This window comes from Sabethes cyaneus, chromosome 3 (assembly GCF_943734655.1).
Source record: "Sabethes cyaneus chromosome 3, idSabCyanKW18_F2, whole genome shotgun sequence".
Lineage (NCBI taxonomy): Eukaryota > Metazoa > Arthropoda > Insecta > Diptera > Culicidae > Sabethes > Sabethes cyaneus.
Genome location: NC_071355.1, coordinates 182786771 through 182800494, shown reverse-complemented (window position 1 = coordinate 182800494; position 13724 = coordinate 182786771). Strand labels below are relative to the sequence as shown.

The 13724-nt window shown below is 39.9% G+C and overlaps 2 protein-coding genes across 2 annotated transcripts; one reads left to right on the top strand and one right to left on the bottom strand.

Moving 5' to 3' along the window:
• Positions 1-315: 315 nt before the first annotated feature.
• On the bottom strand, positions 316-1477 carry LOC128740478 (lipase 3-like). Its single transcript, XM_053836018.1, has 2 exons — positions 1472-1477; positions 316-1392 (listed from the first exon to the last, which is right to left on the bottom strand). Exons 1-2 carry the CDS (start codon positions 1475-1477, stop codon positions 316-318), a joined length of 1083 nt encoding a protein of 360 aa, XP_053691993.1.
• A 3358-nt stretch (positions 1478-4835) lies between these two features.
• LOC128740477 (lipase 3-like) lies at positions 4836-9220 on the top strand. Its single transcript, XM_053836017.1, has 2 exons — positions 4836-4952; positions 8141-9220. Exons 1-2 carry the CDS (start codon positions 4836-4838, stop codon positions 9218-9220), a joined length of 1197 nt encoding a protein of 398 aa, XP_053691992.1.
• The last annotated feature ends 4504 nt before the right edge of the window (positions 9221-13724 follow it).

The window sequence follows — 13724 nt, the reverse complement described above, 5'->3', positions numbered from 1 at the left end:
TTTTTTGACTGGGTTGTTGCATTTAAATAAAAGCTTCATAATACTTTCATTCGAATTACAATCGCAAAATCTGTGGAAGGCGTTAACAACGACTAACGCAACGGATCTAGGTTAACAAGAAACGGTAAAACAGCACTGTTGAAAGAGGCAATTTCGAAGATTTCGAAATAAAGATTTCAAAGAACTATAGTTAAAAGCTTCCCATAGTTAGTTTTATCTTTTATTGAGACTTGTAACCAGCTTTTATTACTACCATCAAATCCCAACACGTTTTACATTTATTACCTACACTGTGTAACTACGGTAGGATAATAATTAGCGAAAATCTTTTCTTAATCCGGACAGTACAACTCTGTAGACTCTGTGCGCTTCAGCAGCGTAGAGAAAGTCCAAGTGATTCCACTTGCGTACCGGAATCCTGTACTTGCGTTGCACATTCGGCAACCGAAGTGCCAACTCCTCTACGTCATCCGGCTGGTTAAAGTTATCATCATCACTGTAGTAGAGCGAAACCGGTGCGGTAATCTTGTGCAGCGGATAGGCCGGAGGTGACTTGCTACCATAGCGACGAAGATTTTCTTTCGGTTTGTAGTCATACCGCTGGAAGTTTTTGGCATTATACAGCTGAATGTAATGCAGAAAGGAAAATGCAGAAGCTCCTGCCGGACTATATTGCATTAATTCCGGAATCAAAGATCGGTTCACGGAATCGTGGAAGCCGATGAAGTACCACATGTTGATCAGAACTAAACCCACGGGTATCAGACCAACTTTAACGCCAAACGCAATGGCATCCATGAACGACCCATTACCACGGCCAGCAAGTTCGTACATACGTAAGGTTTTAACTGCGGCTTCCAACTCATCCAAACGAGGTGCTAAGAATACCGCAGGTGTTGTAGCATGATGAATGAAAGAAACTGGTGACGAAAGATGAACGCTTGCAAATTTTGCATTGTACTGTGGAAGTAAGCTGTTGAGGACTAGAAACTGTGTTGAACCTTGAGAGTGTCCTATATAGTTCAATTGCTTTCGGTGGGTTTGTCCCAGGACGTAATCAACCATGGCCGCTAGGTCATACAGTCCGAGCTCGTGAAAGCTGAATTGCCAAAATTCTTTGGAATCGACATGCAGTGATTGGTGTTCTTTGGAGTAGGTAGTACCTCGATTGTTGCCCATCCAAACATCGAAACCGGCATCTCGAGCCATAAACGCAAGTGATTTGTTTGGTCCTTGAATGGTTGAATCAACCGAGCATCCAAATAGTCCATGTACGATCAGTAATGGCGGTTTGTCGGGGGCAGGAATTCTAGACATGGTTAAAACGTACCCATCGTCAGTGACTACTTTATGCAACTCCACCGGGTACCCAAATTTTGATATAGATTTTTTCTGTGTCAATTATGAAATGTCATGATAAAAATAATTTGTTTGTTATTAAATTTGCATACCAATTGTTCATCAAGTTTACCTCCATTATTCGATCGGACTAATAACACCAGCGAAAGTAGAAACAAACAATACTCCATCGTTTTCCAAGTTCAACTGAGACTGAGGTAATGACTGTAATTACATTTCGTGAGACCGGAAAAGGTAACTAGATCCCATCGGCCGGAGCACCAAGCGCATGTTAAAAACGCATCTCACAGTTGATTGCGTGACTCATAACCATACCATAACCATAACCATAATGACATCTACATCGTGATTAAAAACGAATGATCGAAATGGTACAACAAGCTCGAAGCTCGTAAATTCACATGCGATTTACGGGTTATTGACAGCAAGTATAATAACTCTCCCGAAGCGATTGTCCCAGCATCTCACGGCAGGAGGGTCGACCATGCAAATCAAAGTCCGCTCCGCTCAAAGTATCAGCAAATAATGCACACCTTGCGTGAGGCACCTGTCTCCGATCCGGCCGGAGTCCGTCCTTTATGCTCACGTCCCATGACCTACCAGCACCACCACCACCACCTCAGCAATATTTGCATGGCAATATTTCGTCAGGCGTCTTACGGATTCGGTCACGATCGAACACAACACGCCAAATGAAAGCGTATGATGATGCAATCCAGAAAAATTAGAGCAATTCTTTGACAGAGAACATGTCCATCAATCAAAATTGAAAATATGTGTCTGAAAGGTATCGAAATTTGTGGGTCGAAGCAATGCAATGGACGGATTTGAGGAAAACGTTGCGTTGCAAAAGATTGATATCTGCTGAGATTCTGCTCTGTTAATGGTAACACTCCCAAGTAGCACGCATTTGTTATTTCTGGTTGCTGCAACATATTTATGACTGAAATTAGTCATTAATCGGTTACCACAACTAGTTTAGAACAACTGTGCTACTAGGGTTGTCCACGGCCACATAAAAGGGGCATACCTATAATATTTAAAGGCAAGAACGCGTGAAAAAACAGGTAAGTTCTACTAAAGCAAACGTCAATCGTTCTAATAATGGATGTGATTAATAACTGATAGGGTAGATGATCCATTAGTTGCGCCACTAAGCACAATATAACTTCATTTTGCTTGTTTATTGAGGTATATTCTTCAATTATTGCTTGTGGGATATAAATTTATCAAATACAAGGCAAGACAATTGCTTTCGTTGTACGAGAAGCTTTATAAAGAAAAAATGAATTTTCCGATTCAATTATATTGTACCAACAGTTGCGCTAATGTTTCCTTAATTAAGTTTGATGTTCCTTTAATTGTGGTATTCCATATACATTGTTAGGTTGCTAAGTGAAAAAACATCGTAGCAAAACTATAGATGAGCGCCTATAGTTGTGCGCTCCAACTGCGCGTTAGATTTTGGAAAATTGGCATTTTAGCAAATAATGCTTTAATTTTAAATGGTGTAGTGTAACTACCAATACTTCTAAAAACCTGTTTTATATAATGAATGTAATTGTTTTACCTAAAATGCTACGGAGACGAAAATATGCATTAATAATAAATAGTAGCGCAACTATTGGTACTACCACAACTATTGGATCAACTACCCTAGATGCTTCAGCTATGGAGAAATCCATGATGACTTCTCTAGCGAGAATAACATTAGGCGGGGTCAGCTTGAGTAAGGCTGAGACAGAGAAGCAAAGATTGAATGAGAAGAAGCGGGACTTTGGAATTTGATATTGTTGATATTATTCCCACTGCAAACAGCTTCGGTGCTGGCCCCAGCATATGTCAAAAATTTTCGGTATGGATTACTTCATAAATAAACTAGTGATCAATAAAATAGCAGCGATAAGAAGAAATCAGTCATAATTGATTTATAAATTTCAAGAGCAGTTTTTTTGTTCGAAAAAAAAAATTAAAACATTTCTAAAAACTGAACCCTGTCTTAGGCCCAAAAACTGCTTCCGAAATTGGGCTTTCCGGTGAAAGGTAATGGCTGCTCATTTCCCCTCAACGGGAAACTAGCAGGCATTAACTTTTCGTCGGAGAGCCCAATTTCGAAAACAGTTTTTGGGCCCAAAAGTGGGGTTTTGTTTATAGAAATATATTCACTGCATTCTTCTTGCCAATCTAAACACATCGAATATATTTTCATGAACAAAATTTTTGTTTCAAACAAAAAAACTGCTTTTGAAATTTGTAGAATCGATGATGACTAATTTCATCTTAAGTCAATCTTGACTACTATTTTTATTATTTATTCATGTAGTGTGGTGTAGTGGTGACCTTAAGAGAAAGGAGCCAGCTGGGATTGTTTTTGTGCATCGACCTGTCAGGTGAAACCGGGTAAGAACTGTCACTGTGAACCGGGCTAGCTTGTTTAAATAAAACAGGGGAAGTATTTATTTGCGATGAAATTTCAAAACCCTTGTAACAACGAGCATGCTGACTTGATTTGAATGCTGCTATTTGAATTTTCTCCATCAAATATAAGAAGAAGAACACGAAAACAATCAATCTGCCACTGAGCAGCGTCCATTTTGTACTGTTCAAAATAACAGCAGCGCATAACGGTTCTATTTCCATTTACAATCGTATTTTCACCTATGTTAGAAGTTAGTCGAAAAATAGGACGTTGATTTGAGGCATCGACTGTCCGTCTACTGTCCTTCTGCCTTCCGGAAAGGCTGGTGTCGCAGTGTGTCCAAACCGATGCAGGTATTGCGTGAAGCAACGTGACCTGACAGTAACTAGGTCATGTGGAAACCGGAGGAAAGATGGAGAAGTAAGTTTCCTGTTAAACCAAGTCTACAAAACCGGTATGAGCCGGTGCGTCCATCTACCGTTCTCGGCCGTGTCTTACCCAAGTAACAATTTGTATTTCATTACACTCTTATGATGGCATTTAAGATCAAAATAGGTCTTTAATGCCGCAATAAGAGTACTATAAAACTCACATTGTCGCTTGGGAGTCTTACTGCCACTTGGCCAACGATTCCTCGCTCACTAGACTCCGTGCTGCTCTGGGGCTTCTTCGCCCATAACACTCATTGTCTTCCACAAGCATTATGCCGATAAGGATCATTCCAGCAATAGTTCCAGAGGCCCGTCTAGCTACCGCACTGATAACCTGCGCCACCTTTTCACAAGCATAATCGATATGGCTGTTGAAGTTCAGCCGGTCATCTATCATTACTCCCAGATGCTTGACCGCACCGATTGAAGTAATTACGTACTCTCCGAAGGAGATAACAGCCCGCTGTAATGCTTCACAGTTACTGACCAGCAGGATCTCCGTTTTATGGTGGGCAATTTGTTGCTTTGTCCCCTGCAATCCCTGCAAATTTTTGATCTTTCCAATCGCTTTAGTAACCAACATTTCTACCTCTCCCAGTAAGTCAGCTCTCACCGATGATAACATGATGTCATCGGAAAAACCGACGATCAACGCACCTCTGGACAGCTTCAAAGTCAGTACACAGTTGCAAGTTCTGTTCCAGAGCACCAAGCCGAGGATGGAGCCTTGCGAAACTCCCGACGTAATGTTCATCGCCTTACGCCAGTCTTGGCAGTCTCGTAAAGCACACGGTTCGTGAAGTAACAATTAATAATGCTGCATAGACAACCCGGAAGCTGCATTCTATGCAGTGACTCGGCAATGGCCTCCCAGCTAGCACTAGCACTGTTGATGGTGCTTTTCACGTTGATGATCTCTTCTTCGTTCGATTACTGACCGAAAAGGATCCATCGTGGGTTCCTTTTACGGAACCCGCACTGCATGTTCGACAGACCGTGTTAACCTTCTATGTACCTTGTCAGTTTGACCTGAATGACCATATATGGTTAAAAGGTCTCAAATATAAATAAACAAACAAACAAACAAACCTTGTCAGTTTGTTCAGGATAATCCTCTCCAGGAGTTTTGTATTCTTCAGGAGTATGTTGGATACATATCATATTGACCAATACGACGCCGGATCTCCCGCAGGATATCCGAGCGAGCGACCATATTCTAGGCATTTCCGCAACACTGTCCTGAACATATCCGAGAACGCTTGTAACGCAGCTTTTAGGGTCAAGTTAGAGATTACATCTAGATCGGGCGTCGTGACAGACCTGCGAACCATCAACGTTGTCCCTCTCTTCTACGCTGTACGGTGTTGGTGGTCTCAAGGTAGACTCGTGCGTCGGGGAAAGACACTCTACAATAACCTACAGCTTATCCGGGCTCAGCGCCCTGGCTATCTCAAGACTTTTGACATTCGTCATTACGATGCCTTACGGGTCACCCCAGGGATTAGCGTCAGCTTCTCGGCACCGCTCCTTACAGCAGTTGCGTTTGCTCTGCTTTGTCTCCTGTTTCAAAGTAGCCTTCGTTAAACTGAATACCATGCTACGCTCATCCCGGTTCACTGCAGTTCTGAGCGCTAGTTGTGTCTGCGACAGTTAGCGTAATGGTTACGGGGCGCCGGGCGCTCCTCGACTTTAGTTTTCTCGCCATGGTAGCATTGCAGGCCCGTATCAACGTGTCTGTCAAATCACGCGTATTCAGGATCAATCTTCCTCTGTCCACCCGGAGCGCTCCAACGAACAAATCCTAGTCAAAGGCCGTTGTCTCCCTCGCGCAGGCCCTAGTTCTTCGCAAATTAAATCGCCAGAATTCACCACAAACCTTCCAATCCGTGTTCGGCATTAGCGATGGCTTGAGAATAAACCCATGCTAAAGTCACTTTGACATCGAATGGCCTGATTCAACTAAGATTCGAACCCACGACCATTCGCTTGCCGAAGCAGACTCGGTAACCTTACGGCTACAGAGCCCCCCTCAATGCCGATGAAGATCCTTAAGGCCGATGAAGGTCTAAAAAAGAACAGATTCACTGTACGGTCATCAGGAATTTTTCCGACGTGACCAACCCGTACTCTCCCAACTTTCGACAAGTGTAATTTGAGAATCATTCCAAGTAGTGCCACAGAGTTACAGAGACATAGGTTACAGAGCCGACAAGGCACTCAAAAGCCGTTAAATTTTGATTCATAACGAGGAGTTACCTCCGTTTTGATTCAAAATTTAGCGGTTTTTGAGTGCCTTGTCGCCTCTGTAACTTATAGTCTCTGTACCTGCAGTGCATGGTTCTTACGCCTACGCCATTCTTCGCTTTCCGTTTGCGCTTCACCTCCTCCTGATAAAATTTAATAGCAACAGAACACAACAATCAAAACACTTAGATAAACGTGGTGGGAAAGTGGAATTGATGATATTAAATTATTTAGAAATTTTTCGGGAGAGATTTACGAATCTCTTCAGAATCTGCAATCAGCAGATTCATCTTCGATGAAGTAGCAAGGTATAAGGAGGATGTTTCTGAAGTAACAGGAAATATGAACCAAACTTTTCCGTTTTTAAAGGTTGATCATTTTAATGATGGGTCTCAAGAAACCGGCAATTTTTCAAAAGAAATGGCGGTTGACTATGCCCAGTGTTGCGAAGCCCGCACTTGTGTGGGCTAATTTTCTCACAAATGCGTACTCGTTCAACGGTGAACACACCGGCAAAAGCATTTCTTTTGGACCCTCGCTCTTGTTTATTTACGCACTGCAACGACTTTTGCGAGTGTGTATTTAGCTAGCAGCCACGGTTGTCGCTCTCGTACGTTATTGCAGCCTGAGCAACTGATACCGATCACTCACGAGGACTTGCACTCCCACCCGTGTATAGAATCGAGGGCGTAAAATGAAAAAGAAAAAGTAATGCAAAATCTGTGTCCCAGTGTGCCGCTAGCCCTCACGGGCAGCCGACTGCTCACGAGTTGTATGCCTCATGAGTGGTTATGCAGAAAGATGCTACGAAACTGCGCATTTGCGAGTGTGTAGGTAGTAGAATGTCTGCATACAGCAACGCCGACTGTTTTTCGTTTGTTCTGGGGGCGCCATTTTCAGAATTTGCGTGGAGCGACAAATTGGCTAGCGCCGGCCCTGGTCCTAACGAAATATACTTCCAGCTTAGCTAAGGCTTCCGACAAACTGCGTGTGCGTGTGCGTGTGTGTATGTGTGTGCGTGCATGTGTGTATGTGTATGTGTGTGTATGTGTGTGTGTGTGAAATGAAATGAATTTTCGACGAGTACTTTTGACATTTCAGATTTCACTTACAGAAAAATGGGTACATTTCTGGTCGATTCAAATGCATTTTGATTCGAAATTCAAGCTAAAGGCTTCTAAGAAAATGCACTGGAAAATTTGGTTATTACATTGATTATTTTAGTGCATAGAATGTACCACCGAGATGAAATAACCGACGTAATTGGTCAAGAGCATCGAAATAAACTATGTACCCAATTCAAGCAACGCAGCATGGGTGAATGAGTTTACGCAACAAACCGCTGCATTGTTCAATATTGAACCTCCAAAACCATAACGGCATCAACATATATTAAAACCGAAATCATCATTAGAACAATTCGGTTAGTAATTAGGGCCAAGTATCCAAATCAAAATTACGTCCAAAGCAACTGGGCGTGACTCCGATGGTCAGTATAAAACTATTCGGTTCGGTGAACCTGTGCTTTACTACCTAGCAACAAACCATGTGGACCCAACGGAGCTTACTTTTGGTCTCTTCGTTAGTTTTTGCAGTTTTTGCTAGTGAGGATTCCGATCAGTTTTTGGTAATTCGTTTAACCTTCTATCGTATGAACCACATAAATCAATTTTGACTAACATTGCAGAAAAGCACAATCGAACGATTTAACTACCCTGTCGAATTGCATCCGGTGAACACAAGTGATGGCTACCGCTTGACGATGGCCCGCATTCCTGCTGCCGGCAAGCCGGTGCTACTGCTTATGCACTCATTTCTAAGCTCGTCGGCTGAATACACCGTTCTTGGACCGAATATGTCCCTAGCACTGGAAGCCTGGGACGGTGGATTCGATGTTTGGTTGGCCAATGCAAGAGGAAATACGTTTTCACGGTCCCATCGCAGTTTAAAACCAACGGAGCCAGAGTTTTGGAACTTTAGTTTTCATGAAGTTGGAGTTTACGATCTACCGGCGATGATAGATTACACGCTGACCGTCACTAATCGGAAAAAGTTGCACTTCGTTGGACATTCGCAAGGCGCGGTAAACTTTCTTGTAATGGCTTCAAGCCTCCCGGAGTACAACTCCAAAATTGCAAGTGCACATCTGAATTCTCCGGTGGTATTTTGGTCGAAGAATGCGATTCCTTACAATCTGCTTGACAGTGAAGCGATTCCAGCTATCCAGCTGATGGAAGAGGTGGGTTACTACGAAATTGGAGGTAGGACGAACGAACATTTCGTCGACTATCTAAAAGGTGCCATCAAGTATGGTCTAATCGGCGATGACTTTCTGCTGATGGGAGTTTGGATGCTACTCGGTGAGGATCGGCAAGGGTTCAATCGGTCTAACTTGAATGCGATTCTGGAGATTTTCCCGGCCGGTGGTTCCATCTGGCAGGCGATCCATTTTACGCAAACGTACCAATCGGGCCGATTTTGTCAGTACGATTTTGGTGAAGAACAAAATATGGTGCGGTACGGTAATGTGACACCACCCGATTATCAGTTGGAAAAGATTACCGCTCCGATTGCGTTGTACTATGGATTGAATGATCCGTTGCTTGTGGAAGAGGACTTAGACAAACTGGCGGCTCGTTTGCCGAAATTGATGCTGAAATATCGGCATCCGGATCCGAAGTGGAATCATATTGATTTTATATTTGGAATCAATGGGTATGGCGTTCATCAGGATATTTTGAAACTGGCGAGGAATTATGTTCATTAGAGCATAGCAAATAGAGTTCAATTTTAATAGTAGGAAATGCTGTATTGCACGCATAAGGAAGTGAAGAGTTGTGTCACAATCTATTCGGTAGCAATGTGATAGTGCCCATATATATCAGGCATACCTGAAAGTTTTGGATCGTGATTCTCTACCGGTTTTTGAAAACTGATTGAGCTCAGAATCTGTGGCTTGAGCAGCTCGTTTCAGCAGTATACTTTAATTGCACTCTTAATATAATTTTTACAGCCGATTTTGAACAGAAATGACGCCATAAAAGTGTAATAAAGCCCAAATTGTAACTTAAGTTTGGTTCTGACATGTAACAGAGCAAAATTAATTATCAAGAGAAAAGTGTCATTTTCAAACCTGTGAGATGTTAAAACAAGCATAGTATACTTCTACATATCCGGAGTTATTCGCGATTAAAGCTCAACTAGCAAGCAAATGCAAGCAAATCGTTTTATACCACCATCAGCCTTAAAAAGATTGATAATATCGATGGCAAGATTCCTTTCTTCTATATTAACCGATAGAATTATTAAAAAAAAGTTTTTAGTGATGGGCGATAGAAGTGTTTAATCAAAACAAAACACAATTTGCAGGTTAGCCCTTTGCATTGTTATGAAGTAACAGGCAAATCGTGTCGTAAACAGGCGATAGTAAAGAGCGAAACTACGTTGTTTTCAAAACACAGGCGCATTGTAAACAGGCGAAACCAAATAAAAAATCAAAACAAGGCGAATCAGTATTGGGCGAAACTCATTGTCGCAATGCTTTGAGGCTCATTTCAAGGGGTTCAACTAGAAAACTTAGATTATCAGGATGAATGCACAGATTTAATGTAGTATTGTTTGGTAACTATAACATTGCTTTATTCTACACCAATTTATGTCTTTAAACCCGATTTTTGTCATTCGGATTTAAATTACGACTTGAAAATGTACTTGCAAACTATCACAATAGTATTTCTCATTGTTTACATTTTGCTAGTTGCGCCCTAATCGCAAAACACTCCGGATATTTTTTGTGCAAAATACTTTTTTAAATAATACGAATGGTTTATCATATTTTTAAACCATTTTTCTATCAGTCTTTAGTTATTTCTGTATCAATTCTTAATAATTCTCTATTTTTGTCGTTTTTTTAGTTTTATACCTTTTTGTGTTTTTTCTTGTTCATCATAACGCTGTTTCTGGATTGTTTTTTTATCAATTTGTGTAATTTGAGGAAAATATTTAAATTGTGTTTGGACCATTCTATTGTTGTTTTTATATTTTTTTGGTAAAATTTTTGTGTCATTTTTCATACCTGTATCAGTTTTTTTTTGTTTTTTTCGTGCTGGTCGTTTTTTAATTTTTTATTTTATTTCACAATTTTTGTGTGTTATTTCTTGTATTTCTTTAGATCCATTTGTGTATTCTTTCTTCGGAAATTTTCATCACTTTGTTAGTATTTTTTATTGTTTTTGTACTGTTTAGGTCATCACTCCATTGTTTCTTGTAACAGAGATGGCATAATTGTTGTATAATTTTTGTATCATCTAAAAATCATTACTCTGTGTATCAATTCGGAGTAAGTTTTTTTCTTCTTTCTTGCGTCGTTTTAGAATCTCTTTTAAGTTTTTTTTATTTCTTCATTGCATGAGTTTTCAGTTGTTTTATGTATCATTTTGCATGAATTTGGTATTATTTTCTAGTCATTTTCTATTATTTGGTGAATTTTTATATCATTGTCGTTGAAGTTTGAATGTTTTTATACTATTCTTTAATTCTCTTGATGTCTTTTTTAATGCTTCATATTAATTTATTTCTAGTATCATTTTCTGCTGTGTTTTATATATTTTTTTCATCCTTTTTGTATTATTTTAGTACATTTTTGTAGAGTGTTGAATTCTTTGCACCATTTTGGTCATTTTGGTTTTCCATCACATTTGTATTTTTTTGTATGATTTTCATGTCATTTTTGCTTATTGCTTGTGTCATTATTTCTATTCATTTTTGTAACTCTCTTGCTTTATGTTGCTGTAGAAGCCATTTTGCACCATCTTCGCCTTCGAAAATCGTGTAGAAAAAACTGCGTAAATTTTTAAATCCTAAAATTTAAAAATAGTCCAGTGAAAAACTACGTATAATTAAACCACATGAAAAACACTGACCAAGCCTGTTTTTGTATAATTTTTGTTTATATATTGTGTTATTTTTGTGTTGTCTTTTTGTGTGTTATTATTTAGCAAAATTTTTCTGTAATTTTTGTATTTATTTACTGCCAATTTTGTATCATTTCATTTTAATTTTTCATTTCTATTTCATTATTATTTTCAGTTTCTCTGTCAGCTTTTTGTTCTTTTGGAGCTTTTGTGCGTTTTTTCATGCAATATTTATGGTCTTTTAAGCAATATTTATGGTATTACTAGCTGACCCGACAAACTTCGTATTGCCACAAATTAACCTGTGTTGTACATAAATCATGAATCTCGGATGATCTTTGTCACAATCTCGAGTTTTGCAAGTTTCTGAGGAGTTCAAACTTAGATGATTCATTTTAGCAGTTACGTAACAATGAAAGCATCCCAGGTAACCAATAAGCATCACCAATGCTATTCAAATGTAGGCCAATAAGCATTTAAGTCGCCTTGAATGCTACTTAAATGCTATTTTAGCAAAATATACAAACTACTTTACTGATAACCTTCTTATAGGGCTGACAACGCTAATTTACAGCTAATTACCGACACGAAGAATTTGAATACAATTTTGGATGCCAATTTACAACACCTATGCAGTCAAAAAGCTAATATACAACAACGTGCAGTATAAAATGCCAGATACGCTGATTTACTGCTTATGTCAATGCTAATTAGTTACCAGGAATGGGTAGTTTAATATACAAATTTGCAATTTTTCCTCACAGTAAAGTAGAAAACAACTCTCCTGTCCCCTCATTGCATAGCCAGAAAACGGATAGTAATATTCGCCATGATTGTACAACATTTCGCCGAATATCATTTTGCGAAAAACCTTAGCGGAATGTACCATTTCACGGAAAACTTTTTTGTTGAAAGTACCATTTCGCGATCATCTCCTTACTCGCTGTCGCTCGTTCCAGAAAACCCAGGTTTTTGAATCCATATCCCCCTACCACAAGGGGGAGAGGTCTCTAACTATCATAAAATAAATTCAAGACTCCAAAATCTCCCACATGCCGAATTTGGTTCCATTTGCCTGATTAGTTCTCAAATTATAAGGAAATTTGAATTTCATTTGTATGGGAGCCCCCCTTCCTAAACAGGGGAGGGGTCTTAATTCATCATAGAAAAAATTTCTGCCCCTAAAAGCCCCACATGCCAAATTTGGTTCCATTTGCTTGATTAGTACTCAAATTATAAGGAAATTTGTATTTCATTTGTATGGGAGCCCCCCTCTTAAAAGGGGAAGGGGTCGTAATTCACCATAGAAAAAAATTCTGCCATCTAAAACTCCCACATGCCAAATTTGGTGCCATTTACTTGATTAGTTTTCGAATTATGAGGAAATTTGTTTTTCATTTGTATGGGAGCCCCCCTGCTAAAGTGGGGAGGGGTCCTAATTCACCCGAGAAAATATTCTTGCCTACAAAAACACCCACATGCTAAATTTGGTTCCATTTGCTTGATTAGTTCTCGAATTATGAGGAAATTTGTTTTGCATTTGTATTGGAGCCCCCCCCTCCTAAAGTGGGGAGGGGTCCTAATTCACCATAGAAAATATTCTTGCCTACAAAAATACCCACATGCCAAATTTGGTTCCATTTGCTTGATTAGTTCTCGAGTTATGAGGAAGTTTGTATTTCATTGGTACAGGAGCCCCCCCTCTTAAAGTGGGGAGGGGTCCTAAGTCACCATATAAAATATTCTTGCCCTCGAAAACTTTCACATGCCAAATTTTGTTCATTTGCTTGATTAGTTCTCGAGTTATGAGGGAATTTGTATTTTATTTGTATAGGAGCCCTCCCCCCTCCTAAAGTGGGGAGGGGTACCAATTCATCATAGAAAAAAAATTTGTCTCCAAAAACACCCACATGCCTAATTTGGTTCCATTTGCTTGATTAGTTCTCGAGTTATGAGGAAGTTTGTATTTCATTGGTACAGGAGCCCCCCCTCTTAAAGTGAGGAGGAGTCCTAGTTCACCATAGAAAATATTCTTGCCCTCGAAAACCTTCACATGCCAAATTTGGTTCCATTTGCTTGATTTGTTCTCCAGTTATGAGGAAATTTGTATTCCATTTGTATGGAAGCCCCCCCTCTTAAAGGGGAGAGGGGTCATAATTCCCCTCCTAAAGAGGAAAGGGGTCTCAATTAACCATAGAAAAAAGATTTGCTTACAAAAACACCCACATGCTAAATTTGGTTCCATTTGCTTGATTAGTTCTGGAGTTATGAGGAAACTTGTATTCATTTGTATGGGAGCCCCCCTCCTAAAGCGATGAGGGGTCATAATTCCTCTCCTAAAGAGGAGAGGGGTCTCAA